Genomic DNA, 15,585 nt, shown 5'->3' with positions numbered 1-15,585 from the left:
AGCGCATTTTTTTATTGTGGTCGCACAAGCGCACCTGTGCACCAGAATCAGATTCAGAAAGAGCTTTATTGACCACCACTTATGTGCACCCCATATTATGATCATTACCGCAACACAACATAAATAAAATTGTCATTAATGTAATGGGGTGGGATATGGTGATAATTCCCCCCATTATACTAATGATGATTTTATTTATTTTTAATTGTGGAAATAAAAATAAAAAAATAAAAAAAATCAGGATCTCATTCTCATTACCACAATTAAAAAACAAAAAAAAAAAAAAAGTCATTATTAGTGCAACGGAAAAATCGGAATGTAAAAAAAATAAATAAAATTAATTCTAATATATATATATATATATCATTCTCATTACCACAATTCAAAATAAATGAAACATTATTATTATTATTTATTCAAAATAAATAATTAGTGTAATGCGGGAAAATAGCTTCTCATTTCCACAATGCATAAAAAGTCAAAATATATATAATATTTTTTTTGAAAGCCACATAAAATGTACAGCATTTCCTGCATTACACTAACAACAACTTTATTTCTTTTGTATTGTGGTAAAAAGAATGAGCCAATTTGGGGGGAAAAGTGCTTACTTGTCATGAAAATAATGTAACAATACACACAATCTTAAGCGTACTAAAGCAGACTTCATTTTCCTTTTAATTGAATTGAATTGAGGTCAAATATGACTCTTGTTCTTGTTAGGCTTTGTGAGAAATACCCTTTTTTGGTTCTGTGTAGGACCTCTGTTACAGTAAATAAATCTGGGACATGGCCAAGGGCATGTAGTTTTGCAGTTTGAGTTTGTGTTAGTGTGTGTGAATGTTTAGGTTTTGGTCTGTTGTTTTGTGTACTAGCATGTGCCAGTCTGTACCTGAGGCCTGTCATGAGGAGGGTGGACGTGGGATGTCACATGAAACACAAACATACGCACTTTAAAAGAGACGCACCAAAAACACATTCACACACACACACACACACACCAGCTACATCCAATGATGTCTGTGACCTGAAATCAAGCTCAATAAATAAAACCAAAAGGACGAGAATAAATATCTTGCCGTTTCAGTCCCCCTCAGTTTCTCTCGTCTGCAGTGATGTCACTTCCTCTTCCTCCGAGGAGTCCCCATAGGTGCATTCCTGTATGTGTGTGAACGTATGCGAGCGCGCTGCTACCTGGGCGGCCAGGGCGGAGCTGAAACTGATCGCTTCTGAGCCATGCAGTTCTGTCAATCTGTCAATCACAGAGAAGGTGGGCACTCTGGGCGAGAGTGGGTGTGTCCCATCATCCCCGTCACCTATGAGCCCGTCTGATTGGAAGAGCAGTGTTTCCTCCACAGTCTCCTCACTGGTATCTTTAGCTGCCCCAGTTACATCAGAATCTCCACAGCAAAACTCAGTCACAGAATCTTTCTCTCTTCCCGCCCCACTCAGAATCTGCTGTTCGCCTTCATTCTCCTCTCCTCGTTGGGAGACGTGGTTGTCCGTGGTAGTCATGGACTCTGCCGAAATATGCGGTTCGTAAGAGTTCGTGTCCGTTTTTGATGTGTCCTTAGCAAACGGAGCCAGGGCAGCTAGAATGACAAAAAAGACATAAAAAGCATATATTTTTTTAACCTACTTTAAATGTAGATTTTTAAAGAGTTACAGTCTATCAATATGATTAGGTAAGTTTGCAACAAGAAGTTATGCTAACTCATGTTTATTCAAAATAGAATTAATCAAACTAAATTTACATTTTAGATCATTATAGATACATATGTATATATATATAAATAATATAATTCAAAATATTAATAATATAGTATAGATATATGATACACTGATATGCTATAGCTGCTAATTAGCATATTAATAAGCAGTAATATAGCATTATCTTTTTAAGCAAATTAGCAGATCTAACGCTCAAAATCTTTCAAGCAACATTATATCATAGATGTATGAACTCGCTTTAACTCTGTTATAGTGTGTAAGAACCAAGAGTGTGTTTGTGCATGTAGTACCCTGATCACTGAACAGCAGAAGCTTGCGCTTGTCTCTCTCTCCATCTGACGTTCGGATTCCCAGAACAGATTTCAGCTCGAGTAAAACACGTCTGGACTCCTCACGTTCACAGCGCTGGCGCTCCTGTTCCCATGGCGACAGCATGTCCGTGGCCCCTCTCCACTCCGTCTCAGAGTCAGAGTCCGAGACATATGCCTCCAGTTCCTGGCCAAGGAAAGCATCTTGTTTAATCCCAACTAGCTAATGACCACAAACTCATTGTTTATGAATATTTCTGCATATCTGCTAATGACAACACTGAAATCTTAGCAGTTTGTTTTGCTTTGTTCCACAATTTACGTCTATAAAATTCTGAAGTCCTTTGTGAGATATAAAGGGGAAAAAATGTTGATGACAAAAATAACATGCACTATACTTACAAATAATAAACAAGTGAACTAGATTTGGACAAAAATATGAGTGCTTCTTGTTTGTCACGCCAAAATGTAATACTTGTATAAGTCATTGATAAATAATAATTTCATAAATTAATCTAGTTTAAAATGCATGTGCCTAAAATGTCTCTAAAATATCACGTAGCAAAAAGTAAAAAAAACTATATATTTTCAATTTTCCTTAAATTTTTGTCAGTGTATATTTCCCAATCAATATCCATGATTTTTTTAATTTATTTATTTATTTTTATATTAAGGTATTTTTTTTCAGGATGTGTTTAAACAAGATTTTTAAGGAACTTTTTTTTTTTTACTTTAAAAAAAAATTATCATTGCACCGCATGACATTCTTCTGAACAAAAACAACATTACCATAAAAATCCTGACATTGACACACAATCATGAAGGTCTTTATGGGTCCTCTCTATGATTTTTCAAGTATTATAAGCAGCATTGGATTTTCTGTATGTTGAAGAATGTATTTCATTAAGCAGCATTATTAAAATGTATTACAATTATTTATATAAAAAAAAATATATAAAAAAATTTGAAGAATGTATTTCATTCAATGAGACTTTTTTTCTTTAAGATGATATCGGGACAGCTACATCAACAACAACAACAAAAAGAAAAGAAAAGAAATTACAGATATTAAAAAAAAAAAAAACAACCATAGAAATGTATTCAAGTCTGCTAAATGATTAAATGTAAATTGTATGAATGGTCTTTTTTAATTAATTAATGAGCATCATGTCATGTCTAAGTATTAGGAGTAATAATGAAGCTAGCCTTAACAAACTCCACTAATACTACAGATGCTAATATTTCTCTCATGCTTGAAACTAAACCAAACAAAAAAAAAAAAAAAAAAAAAAAACAAACAGTACCTGTTCCTCTGGGACGGGGTCTCTGTCCTGTATGCTTGTAATGGGGGCAGGAGGAGGGGGATCTGGGGCAGCTGTTTCCTCTGACTGATCTGAACTCTCTGTGTAACACACAAACACACAGTTTCCTGTTGATGAGTGTCTCCTTTCAACAAATGACACAGAACCAATTCAGTTTCTCGATTTTACACACTCAAATCTATGGAAATTAAATAGCATTGTTATGATTATGGCCAAAAACTGTTCTCTACACTAGCTTGATTGAAAAAAAAAAAGTAAAAGACAAAATTTGTCTAAAATAAAACCTGCTACAGAACACAGTAAACTGTTTAAATTAGAAAAAAAAAAAGAGATAAAAAATATAATAACAGAGAAAAGAGGATTGATGGCAGTTAGAAAGTCTTACAAGTACAAATCTTTGGCATAAACTATAACAGATAAAGATCTAATACTGCCGTATAAAAATAAAGTATAAAATCAAATCAAGTTATCAGATCATATTAATATTTTACACAAACATTTGGAGTCATATTTACATATCCTGTTTTTTATGTGCTCCAAACTATGATGGCCACAGAAATGCATTACTGGATCTTGCGCTAAGCACTGAAGTTATTCCATTATAAATAGCTGCTGTTGTTTGGCATCCATGTGCAGACGTACAAAAATACATCAAACAACTGCACAGCTGAACTTTGACCTTCCTACATTAAACCAGCAGCCCTGAGCAGGGTCCTCGTATGACGCTGGGAATCACACGACCATTGACTTCACCTACGTGTGTGTATTGTGACCTAATTCTGTAAAGGACGTCACCCACCACATCCCTATCTCTGTCCATTTTTACCCTCCTACTTCCCTAAAGCTCCCGAAAATAACTGAAGGGAGGGAAATCAGTCGAATAAGGAACTCTAAAAATACACACGATTAACACAGAAACACACAAAGGCTGACGCACCTATTATATTGTGAGGACGTCATTTAGAGAGCTCATATATGGTTATACTGCCAAGTGCCAAAGCTCTCTGCAATATCTTGTTGAATAGAAAGCTCATATATAATCTCAATATAACATCAATTATTTCAAATATAAATAAAAATATAAACTAAGAACAGCATTTATTTGAAATAGAAATCTTGTGTGATATTATAAATGTCTTTACAGTCACTTTTGATTTTTTTTATTGGGTCCTCTCTTAATAAAAATATGAACTCATTATTAGTAACAATTTATTCTTTTTTTATCAATATAACAAAGATTTGGAATATAATTTCTGTGAGCAGATAATGATCATGACATTTTTATTTGTTGGTGAACTACTATAAGAAGGACCTTTAGCACGATTGTATTAATAATTCATTTTTACTTTTAAGTAATTTCAAATGTCTTAAATTTAATTTCAGTTCCATTTCTTAGGACTTACTTAGAAAATACTCAGCACATGAATGAAACAAAACAGTGATTCAACTCATATTCCAAAGAGGTGAGGTGTGACTGTTTGAGAGGTTGATCTGTGACCTGGGCAGCTGGAGACTCGGCGCAGCATGCGGTCGACCTGCGCGAGTGTGTCGTCCCAGCAGCAGGTGCTGGCCTGCATGTGTGGCTGCAGCAGCTGCAGGCGCTCCTTCAGCTCCTGATATCCTGCACACGTCATCTCCTCTGTCTCCTTAGCAACCATTAACTTTTCCAGATCATCCTCAAGAATTATGACCCTTTAAGAGAGAAAACAAAAACAAACAACAACTAGACTCATCAGCTTATTCTATAGCAAAGTGTGTTATACTGGGATAGTTTGTGCTCTTTTTCAGCAATGCTTTGTCATTTAAAGTAACACATAAATGTAAATAACAACAATAAACACTAAGATGATCATACTCGTTTAAGAGTGTTTTCAGGTGAAGCTGTAAACTGCGGACAGACGTGTGCAGAGAATTGAGCTCTCTACACTTCTGCTGAGCGCGCCCATTTCTTTCTGCGGGCAGCGACTGGTGCTGCGTCTCAAAGTAGCGATGGAAATCATAGCTGCGCTGAAGATCACCAAGCCCAGCGGCCAGGGTGCGATGGAGAGAGTCAGTGATCAACGGGACGCTGCTGTACGTGACAGGGCTGGGCCTGGAGTCTAGCTCCGCCCTCCCCGGAGACAACAGCAGAGCTAATCGCCGGAAAAACTCAGAGCTCTGCCCGACCCACAACTGGAACAACATCTGCAAAACAATCAATGTTTGACGAAGAGAAGGATGTGCATTTATGTCAACAACAGAGCTGGGCAAAATATTGAATATTTACAGTACAGTCACAATGATTATGTGAATGCTATAAAGAATAGCATCATTAATATTGTAATGTTAATATGTCATTTATTTGACCATCAGGTGTAGAATCGTGCCTACTCCTTGTGTCCTGACTCGAAAATAACAGGAAAGGGCTACGGATTGTGAAGTATGATTGTCTTTCTGTCTTTCAAATTCAAAAATTCAAATACAAAAACCAAATCCAAATTCATCTTCACCGTAAAACTAAAAAATAACAAACAACACCCAACATGCAATATCATGAGCTTTCAAGTGTTTCATGAAAAATATGCAGGTAAACTCTGGTATTTATTAAACTGAATTTAAAATATAAAAATAAATTATATATATATAACACACACACATATTATATATATGTATATATAATATATTTATTAATATGATATATTTTTAATATATATATATATATATATATATATATATATATATATATATATATATATATATATATAAGATATTGTATGACAGCCAAAATAAATACATAAAATAAAACCAAAATAAAAAGTTTGAAAAAATCTGTATCTTCACAAGATATTGTATGACAGCCAAAATAAATACATAAAATAAAACCAAAATAAAAAGTTTGCAGCATCACTGTGCTTTTAAATGATTCATGAAAAATATATGCAGGTAAATATAGTTTTTTATTGTTATAGTACAAACAAATACAACTTAAAAAAATACTTTTGACAAATTTCGCAGAAAAAATATAAATATCAAGGTTTATTGACAGAGAAGTATCAAGATCATCATCATACCTAAATATTGTCAAAACACAAAAAAAATCTATAAATTGAGCTATATCACCCAGCCCTAATCAACCGTGTGAGTTCTGTACCTTGAGTGAAGGCAGACTGTAATCATTGGTCAGTTCTTGCGCCTGCTCGTCAGAGAGATGCTCCACCCCCAGACCGAGACCAAGCTCTCTGATTGGCACGGTGGACACGTAGTTGGTGACATTGTCAATCTCTGAGTTCAGTGGAAATGTAAAACACAGTCAAGGACTCAACCAAGTGAATTAAATGTTCTGAAATCACATTGTAAAAGCAGTTCATCACAGTTGCTGCTGCTGGATCAGGATATGACTTGAGCATGACGCATGTGGCGAGGCGAGAGGCTCGGAACGCGCAGCGAAGACTCTGATAGGCCGCCTTCCGTAGACCAATCAGCTGCTGGCTGCGAAGCTGCCCCGCCCTGTTAAAGGGACAGGCGGCACTCACCCTGTCGAGTAATTGACAAGTGAAATGTGATCCAAATGTGCAGACGTCCGAGAACCATCAGGGCAGACACACATCACAAACAACACATATAACACTACTAGACACTATGTAACAATGTAACACACAAAACACAAAAATTACATAAATAATGACAAACTGATACACTACAGTTCAAAAGTTTGGGTCAGTAAGATGTTTTTTGAAAGAATGATAGCATAATTTAAAATAACTGTTTTCCATTTATATATATATATATATATATATATATATATATATATTATATATATATATATATATATATATATATATATATATATATAAAATGTAATTTATAGCTAAGCGTTTTATACTGATTTTGTGCTCATTTCTTTTTTATACAACTTCAGAAATCATTCAAGATTTGCTCAAGAAACATTTAAAATTGTTATCAATTTTGAAAACAGTTTTTTTTTAAATCATGCTACACTATTTTAAAGATTTAGAACATAATTTATTTGAAATAGTTTTTTTTACGACAGTGTAAAAATGTTTACTTTCACTTTTTATCAATTTGATGCATCCTTGATGGATAAAAGATTGAATTTCTTTAAAGTAATAAATCTCTCTGGCCATAAAGATTTGAACAGCAATATTACTAATAATAATTACACTTACTGGATCTAGTGAAAGACAAATTACACTCAACATGCAACATTATGTATTTAGGAAAAAACCGTCAAACTCTGAAAAACAATAAACTCAGAATTCAGAGAAAAAAATAAAACTGCGAAATGTAACGAAACGAAACTAACAACAGTGAGACACAAACTTGCAGTTCTGAGAAAAAAGTTTGAATTTTAAGCTAGAATCTCATAGTTGTGAGAAAAAAAGTTTAGAATTATGAGATATGAAGTCATACTTCTTTTTCATTCTGTGGCAGAGAAAAGCTTCCACACATAACACCACATAAACAAACATAAAATAAGATGTGACTAAAGTGGTTGGGGTCTGTGTGTGTGTGGGGGGGGACACTTACAGGGTGAATCCTCGTGAGATGACTTCTGTCTCCTGTATGAGTCGCAGTGATTTGCGAGACAGACTGGTCAGTGTTCGGCTGTTGTTCACCAAACCCTCCAGCTGGAGAGCCAAAGACTGGAGGCGACGCTGAAGAACGGCCTTACGCCACAGAGACAGACCACGACACACACACGTAACACACACCAGGACTACGCACAGCCACAGAGCCTGCTCGTGGTCAGGGTACAACAAGCACACACCGAGCAGGACAGCTAGCAGCCCCACCAAAACAGACACATCCCTGAAACACAGAAACACATCAGTAATATATCAACCTAAGGTGTTTTTGTTGGTATTGCAGTGGGTGTGTACCATCTAGAGGGTGGCGAGAGGTAGCGTGGTGCTGGCACAGCAGTGCTGGCACTGGGGCAGACGGTATCAGCAGAGCCCAGAGAGAGCACGCTTGGATCCAAGAGCTCGATCAGCTCAACATCCTCTTGCAACAGCACATCCTGAGATAACAGACAGCGCAGAGAATACCGGCGGAAGGCAGCGTCCTGCCGGAACACAAACACAGTTGAACACAATCTTTCTGCAGCAGCAAATTAATCTAATTATTGAATCATTCGACTGCCTTGCAGCAATAATGGGTTTCTGTACTGTATGCACGACAAGATCTTGGTCTCTGAATCTCAGTTTTATCAAATTGATTATGAAATAAAGTGATTAGTATCAGTTAGATTAAGCAAACCCTATGGAGATGGAATCAATGTTTTTTGAAAAAAGGTAAGTAAAACGAAAAAAAATCCACTTTAGACAGAAATCAGCTTTAACTGATAATTTTTTTTAAGGTATTTTGGATGAAAACCGGGAGGCCTGTGACTGTCCCATAGACTGCAAGTAAGTCAAACTGTCAAGGTCCATAAAAGGTATGAAAGTCGTCATCAGAATACTCCATCTGCCATCAGACGTGCAATCTAGGTTATATGAAGCGACGGGAACACTTTTTGTAATCGAAGAAAAAAAACTTTATTCAACAATTCCTTTGCCAACGGTTTCCTCTGTGTCTCTCCATATCACCATATGCGCTTCTGTATCATCCGCGCCACAAGGATGTGCTGTTTTCTTTCAAATCAAAGCTAAATACACTTAGAAACAGCGCATCCTTGTGGCGCGGATGACACAGAAGAGCATACGGTGATATGGAGAGACTCAGAGGAGACTGTTGACAAAGGAATTGTTAAAAAAAGAAAATTATTTTTGTTTTCTTCGCTTACAAAAAGTGTTCCCGTTGCTTCATATAACCCAGATTGCACGTCTGATGGCAGATGGAGTATTCTGATGACGACTTTCATACCTTTTATGGACCTTGACTCTGTTATTTATTTGGCAGTCTATGGGACAGTCACAGGCCTCCCGGTTTTCATCCAAAATATCTTAAATTGTGTTCCGAAGACGAACGAAGCTTTTACGGGTTTGGAACGACATGGGGGTTAGTGATTAATGACAAAATTTTCATTTTGGGGTGGAGTATCCCTTTAACATAAGATGTTTTTATCTACCAAAACACTATGTTCATGATAATTATTATATTGTGATTTTTAAGTTAAAATTGTGAATAACAGTAACTCTAAAATATTGGGTATGGAATTAGCATATTTAGAGTTTGGGTATTTGTGCTAGAAATTGGGATAGTTTAATTGGTCAAACTGAGCTCATTTTGACTGGCCAATGGGCTGGTTTTCTTGAGCAGATCTGGCAACCCTGCACACCAGCAAACAACTATTCCCCCCCTTAAATATTTGATGTGATTATGCATATTTAATGCATGACTGAAATCCAGCTGTATGTTGAGCTTGATTCTCACCAGCTGCTGCTCCTGCCAGCGGGTGGCGCTGTCTCGATGCAGAGGATTCAGACTGCGCAGAGCATCAGCCAGCCTCCAAACACCACCTTTCTGCAAAAACACACAAATAAATGCCTAAAGCACACTAGATTTCTGAGGAAGACTAACATAGCTCATGCTGTTGTTTATCAGAGCAAAACAAGTAACTAAATACTTAATAAGTGTTAATATGTGAACACAGGCAGTCATATTTCAATGACATAATGGTTGTAATGGCACAGAAACTACAATATATAAATTCTCTGGACCGATGGGAGAGAAAGATTTGTGTGTGAGCATGCCTACATAGTACATCAAACTCATCTTGCACTCATTAAAAAAAAAACTACCTACCTTTGTCCAAAAAGCAAAAACAAAACAAAACTACCTGCCACTAACTAATATTTCCACAAAAACATTAGGCACAACCATTGTAAATATTGATAATAATAAGAAATGTTTCTTGAGCAGCAAATCGACATATTAGAATGATTTATGAAATATCATGTGACACTGAAGACTGGAGTAATGATGCTGAAAATTTAGCTTGACCATCACAGGAATAAAATACAATTAAAAATAGAAAATTATTTTAGTAATGTAATAATAGTAATAATAATTCACAATATTATTGTTTGTACTGTATCCAATAAATGCAGCCTTGGAGAACATCTTCTTTCATATACAGCTTTATTATGCTGGTATGTTTATTATGTCCTCTTGAGTAACAGTCCACAGAGCGATTATTGATTCCTGTCTGGGTCATGATCACACAAACCACACGTCTGTGGTTTTCAACATTTTAACCTACATACTAAACATTCTCTGAAACAAACACAGACACTGAGAAAACAAAACATTTAAATTGACACACTTCAGATTTTTAATATCTTAAAATGTTAGAACAAGCGTGTAGCAAATCAGAAAGAAATTATAATGTGCATTCAGGCTCACACACTGAGGAGGTTCTGCCTGTTTTGTCTTCTTTTCTTTCTTCACGCCTTTAGTATTCCGTTGCTGTAAGACTCACATTCTAGATGCTTTGTGTGTGTGTGTCAGACAACTGAAGAATAGAAAGAGACTGTGTGTGTGTGTGTGTGTGTGTGTGTGTGAGAGAGAGACACTTTGCAGACTGGGAACACACACAAACAGGGACAGCCTGAACTGTGTAAACTAATGACAATAATGATGTTCTCTGTGGAAACTTTCCAAAGAAATTCTAAAATAAAGTGTGGTTGCACACACACAAACAATATTTTGTTCTGCCAAATGAATGAGCTCTATTTACACACTAAGGGGATTTTCAGCACATTCCCAAACAAGACTGGACAATTCTTAATCATTCACTTAATCACATCACTTCCTGTTCCTGAGGTGACCATGAGACCAGCCTTCACAGTCTCACACTGGTGACTATTAGAAAAGAAGCCAATTGTAATACACTTTTTTTTAAATTATAGATACATTTTTTATTATCGGGTACAGAATATTTATTATTGGATCCGTCTGATTCTAATTTGATCTTTCAATGTGTGTTTCAAAAGCTGTTGGTTATGAAACAGCATTCAGATTAGCATTTAATCCAGCACCACAGCTCAAGTTTACAAAAATGTGTTGTTTTTCCCAAGGATTAAGTTCTTTCAGTAAACACTATACAGACAAGCGTCTTTAGAGACTGGAGTTGCTGTAAGTACGGTCAGCGTATTGGAAAGATAGGTGCTGACACTCACTCTGCGAGAAGGGAGGATATCCTGAGGATACTGCGCCTCCTCTCCACCAGCGCTTGGCTCCTCCTCCTGAGAAACGGGAGAACATGCCTCAAAATCTGTGTGTCCTAGATCCTGCAAGTACTGGAACAGCGGAGAGTTCTGGAGGGGCCACAGAGACACAACTCTATATAAACATGGGTCAACGACAAATAAGAATGAGGAAAAATTATTTATAAATTCAAGTTTTTATGGAATCGTATATTTGTTTTGGTTTAACAGGGTTTTGAAACATTTTTTGACAAAAATGTCAAGTGGTGCAACCACCAAACAAAAAGTAATAACATTACATCCTGAATATGCAAATGTAAACACCCTAAAGCATTACTTTCAAAAAAATTTTAAAAAACATTTTTTTGTCAGTCATTAATAAAATAAGGTTTTATTGAGGTTTTTCCATTTGACTGCCTGAACTAACCTAGACATGTCATAAAAGTGTAGAATAATAATAAAAAAAAAAGGCTGAATATTAACACACTGACTTACCCGGAAAAAACGGTTTCTAGACATTCTACATTTTTGCTTTATATCATGCCCCACCTAAATAAATATTAGAGAACCGGCTTTACTGATGAGATGCGCATTAATTATCGGCCAATATTTATCGTGCACCCCTAATGTTTGTTATAGCACAAAACTTACATTTGGCTGACAAAAGTTTCAAATATTAGCCTAATAATATTTGAAATATAATAACAAAACTGCTCCACTATTTAATTAATTAATTAATTAATGTATTTATTTATTCTAGTTTTTGTTTGTTTATTCATTCAGAGCATTCCAACTTCAGAGCACAGGCAACACACACAAACCTTAAAAAAATAACAAAAAAATCAAAAAAAAAAACAATTTAAAAAATTAAAAAATCTAATTTGTTCCCCACAGAACTTGTGTAATACAAGTTACAGAAGGTATAAAATTCCTTTTCTGATTTTCAAGTCATTGACCTACATGCATTTAAACACATTTCAGCATAGGTTTTCAGTTCATGTTTGTCACCCAAAGAAGCACCCCTTCTTTTAGTGGAGAAAACACACACACACACACACACACACACATACATAAGAATCATAACTTGATGAACAAATGAGTGAAAGTAATATAGAGAGAAGGGAGGAGAGAGAAAGAGGGGTGATGATTCAGATATCTCTCTCAGGAAGTTAAGGGCTGAGCTCTCTCTCAGAGCAGAAACACTACAAACAACATCCTCTCCTGCCTTGTTCCTCCCTTACCTCTCGCATGTCCCTCACTCTTGTCTTGCATCGTCTCAAACGCACCATCGCTCAACAGAGGAAGTAGATCCGACACTCTTAAAGGTCCCAGTTCCCAAACAGGAATCCAGAATCACAGGCTCGTTTCCACTGCTTACCATTGCCTCTGGATTTGAGTTGCTTAAGAGGTTTATAATTCTCATACTCTTATTTCAGTCAAATCCTGCTTTGAGGTACAGCCTGCCACCCATCGCGAACTTTGGATCTTTTTGCTCTAAAGCTCATTTGCAGTGAGAGGAATCGGTCGGCGTGTTTATTGATGTGAGAGAGCAGCTAAACTGGCCTGCGGCAAAATAACTGATTTTAGGTCACCAAATGAGAGCAAACTGAATCCCACTGTTTTTGTTGTTCTGAAGTCTGGGTTGCATGTGATGATATACAGCATTGTAAAAGCATTTCAAAAATCTGACCAGCACAACATATCGCCAAAACAACTACGCTAAATACACAAAATTACAGGATTTCCATCATTTCTGACCAATGAATTTCCATGTGCTTGTGATTTTTTTTTTCTTAAGAAAGAAAAAGAATCATTGGCTGATTAAAAACCCATATCCATCATCTAAAGCTGCTTTTTAATAAAATCTTTCAAACTGTCAAGCGATTTATTTATTTAATAGATTAACATTGGCTGGAATCGACTATGAAATAGTTGATCCTGGAAAAACTAATTGTTACAGTCTTACCCAATACATATACCTTATGACTATTTTCTGTACAGTAATTTATTACAACAATTACCACCACAAACATATTAAAGGAATAAAGATGTAATGTATATCAATGTATATGACAGCATGGTTTCCGTGGTGATGCAGCATCAGTAGGATGTTGATCTGACAGCCCCAATCTTGACTCATAAAGGCGGATCAAGACCACACATGCTTTAATGCACAAAGCTCTTAAATCACTTTAAAGAGAAATACAATAAAACAGACCACAGTGACAGACAGAAACTGTCTACATTTACTCTGGCGGCGTCTCAAAACCTATTTAGGTGCCTCTCTAAACTGTGTTTTTGGGACATCTAGTTTCAAAACACTTAAACAGACAGCATTTTCAACCATCACAGTACCAAAACCTATGGAGCTACCAGTGTAGACACCATTTTTAGTCAAAAATAAAGTGAGCTACCTTCCTAGACAGCATTTTGGGGCATCTTGGACATCTAGCTGGCAACCTAGACCACATTTATTAATCTAAAACCTAAGGAACTTCCAATTTAGATGACATTTCAGAGGCATTAAAGTCTCAAAACCTTGTGACTGACCTGCCTACTTAGACAACATTTTTGGGTATTACTACCTAGTGCTCACTGTGTTTTTAGGCACAGTCTCTGACCCTGCTTATACAAGATCTCCTAACATGTTGTTGTATTATATGAATGAACAAAGCGCGATCTATATTTTATTAAACCTAGACTGCTTAATAAGCAGCTATAAGTCAGTGTAGATGTGCATAGGAAGGAGTGTTACATGTGCTAAGTGCAGGCTGCTAACTCACTGCACACCTATCACAGATATTCGAGCAGCTGTTGTGTGCTCGCGTACACGCAAGTGTCTGGATCAAACACTCACCTCGAAAACAACTTCTTCATCAAAATCCTCAGTCATAGCTCTCCGCCATATGTGTCCATCAGATGCGCATGCTGGGATGGTAGTCGTTATGAATTAAGGAGCGATCCCTACAGCTTCTGCTGAATGCGCAGACACACGCCATGACTTGAACTACAATTCCCATGATTCATAGCTCTTCTTCTTCGGTTATTCGACGACGGCTTGCAAAATATGTACAAATCGACATCTACCGAAATGTTGGTCTTGATTTCTGTGAACAGTATAAAAATTTTAAAAAGGGGTTAAAAAGGAAGACGCTGATTAGAAATACTTTGGAGGGAGGTGTGAATGCTTTGGACTTTAGTGCTCTCAGTCAAGTTTTTAAAATTGGTTGGATTAAACGTCGCCTGAATGCTGACCCTAATTTATTATGGTTTTATATATTCCTAAACTGGTATTTGATAAATGTGGAGGTTTATATTTTTTGTTAGCTTGTGATTTTAGTCAGTTAAGCTCGATCATTTTCATAAGCAAGCTCTGGAAGCTTGCCTTCTGTCTCAATTTTTCCCCTCATAGATATATTTTATGGAATAATCAGAATGTGCTGCGTGGAGAGAAAATAAAAATCTGTCTTTATTAAAAACTGGTTTGACATAGGTGTCATTTTTGTTTTAGATTTGTTAAAAAAAAAAGATGGTAGCTTCTATTCCTATTCTGAATTTTCAGAAATCTTTGAAGTGGATACCTCACCTAGAGTGTATGAATGGGTTATTAATTCTATTTCACCTAAACTGTTACATTGGTTAGGGCAAATTGTTACAGATCTTCAAAATGTGAAATGCTAAAAATTTGTATTGGAGGTCTGGAGCTTTTTAATGTTAAACATAACAATTTCTGGATTAGAAAACGCCTTATTAAGAAGTTTAGTTGTCGTTCTAAAGCATTTTATAAGTGGAAAATAAATTACCCTTTCCTTTCTATTAAAATATGGCCAGGTATTAACAAGTTTCTGTTACCTAACAAGATGAAATAACTTTACTATAAAATCCTTCATATGCACTATCCTTGTAATTCTTTACTCTGAAATTTTAAATTGGGCATCTCTTCACAACGCACATTCTGTAATTCTATTTGGAAACAATATCACGCTTATGTTTTGAATGTGATTATGCAAAGGATTTTTGGAAAGAAATGTCTTGGCTTTTTTTCTCAGCTCACAACAAACTTTTTAGGTTTGA

At 36.0% G+C, this 15,585-nt stretch overlaps 1 protein-coding gene across 4 annotated transcripts; it reads right to left on the bottom strand.

Annotated features, from left to right (window-relative positions):
- Nucleotides 1–322: 322 nt before the first annotated feature.
- On the bottom strand, nucleotides 323–14,541 carry LOC109067901 (vezatin-like). 4 transcript variants are annotated; one of them, XM_042743201.1, is made up of 12 exons: nucleotides 12,753–14,319; nucleotides 11,485–11,622; nucleotides 9,737–9,826; nucleotides 8,242–8,426; nucleotides 7,889–8,170; nucleotides 6,737–6,886; nucleotides 6,492–6,639; nucleotides 5,217–5,545; nucleotides 4,860–5,053; nucleotides 3,344–3,441; nucleotides 2,022–2,226; nucleotides 323–1,592 (listed from the first exon to the last, which is right to left on the bottom strand). In XM_042743201.1, exons 1-12 carry the CDS (start codon nucleotides 12,798–12,800, stop codon nucleotides 1,084–1,086), a joined length of 2,376 nt encoding a protein of 791 aa, XP_042599135.1. In that variant the 5' UTR covers nucleotides 12,801–14,319; the 3' UTR covers nucleotides 323–1,083. The 4 variants fall into 4 exon arrangements, with proteins under 4 accessions (XP_042599135.1, XP_042599142.1, XP_042599137.1 ...); XM_042743208.1 differs by having other exon boundaries at nucleotides 324–1,592; nucleotides 6,737–6,874; nucleotides 12,753–14,318; XM_042743203.1 differs by lacking the exon at nucleotides 12,753–14,319 and adding an exon at nucleotides 14,369–14,541 and having other exon boundaries at nucleotides 326–1,592.
- Nucleotides 14,542–15,585: the final 1,044 nt, after the last annotated feature.

This window comes from Cyprinus carpio, chromosome A4, assembly GCF_018340385.1.
Source record: "Cyprinus carpio isolate SPL01 chromosome A4, ASM1834038v1, whole genome shotgun sequence".
In the NCBI taxonomy this organism is placed as follows: domain Eukaryota; kingdom Metazoa; phylum Chordata; class Actinopteri; order Cypriniformes; family Cyprinidae; genus Cyprinus; species Cyprinus carpio.
Note: the sequence above shows the minus strand (reverse complement) of the source record. Positions and strands in the feature narration are given on the sequence as shown.

What these genes read in the sequence shown, in the direction of transcription:
- LOC109067901 (XM_042743201.1), bottom strand. Translation starts at nt 12,800, where the DNA reads ATGGTGCGTTTGAGACGATGCAAGACAAGAGTGAGGGACATGCGAGAG. An exon ending in ATATCCTCCCTTCTCGCAGA is followed by an intron (nt 9,827 to 11,484) that starts GTGAGTGTCAGC and finishes GTGTTTTTGCAG; the next exon opens with AAAGGTGGTGTTTGGAGGCT. An exon ending in TCTGCTGTTCAGTGATCAGG is followed by an intron (nt 1,593 to 2,021) that starts GTACTACATGCA and finishes TTGTCATTCTAG; the next exon opens with CTGCCCTGGCTCCGTTTGCT.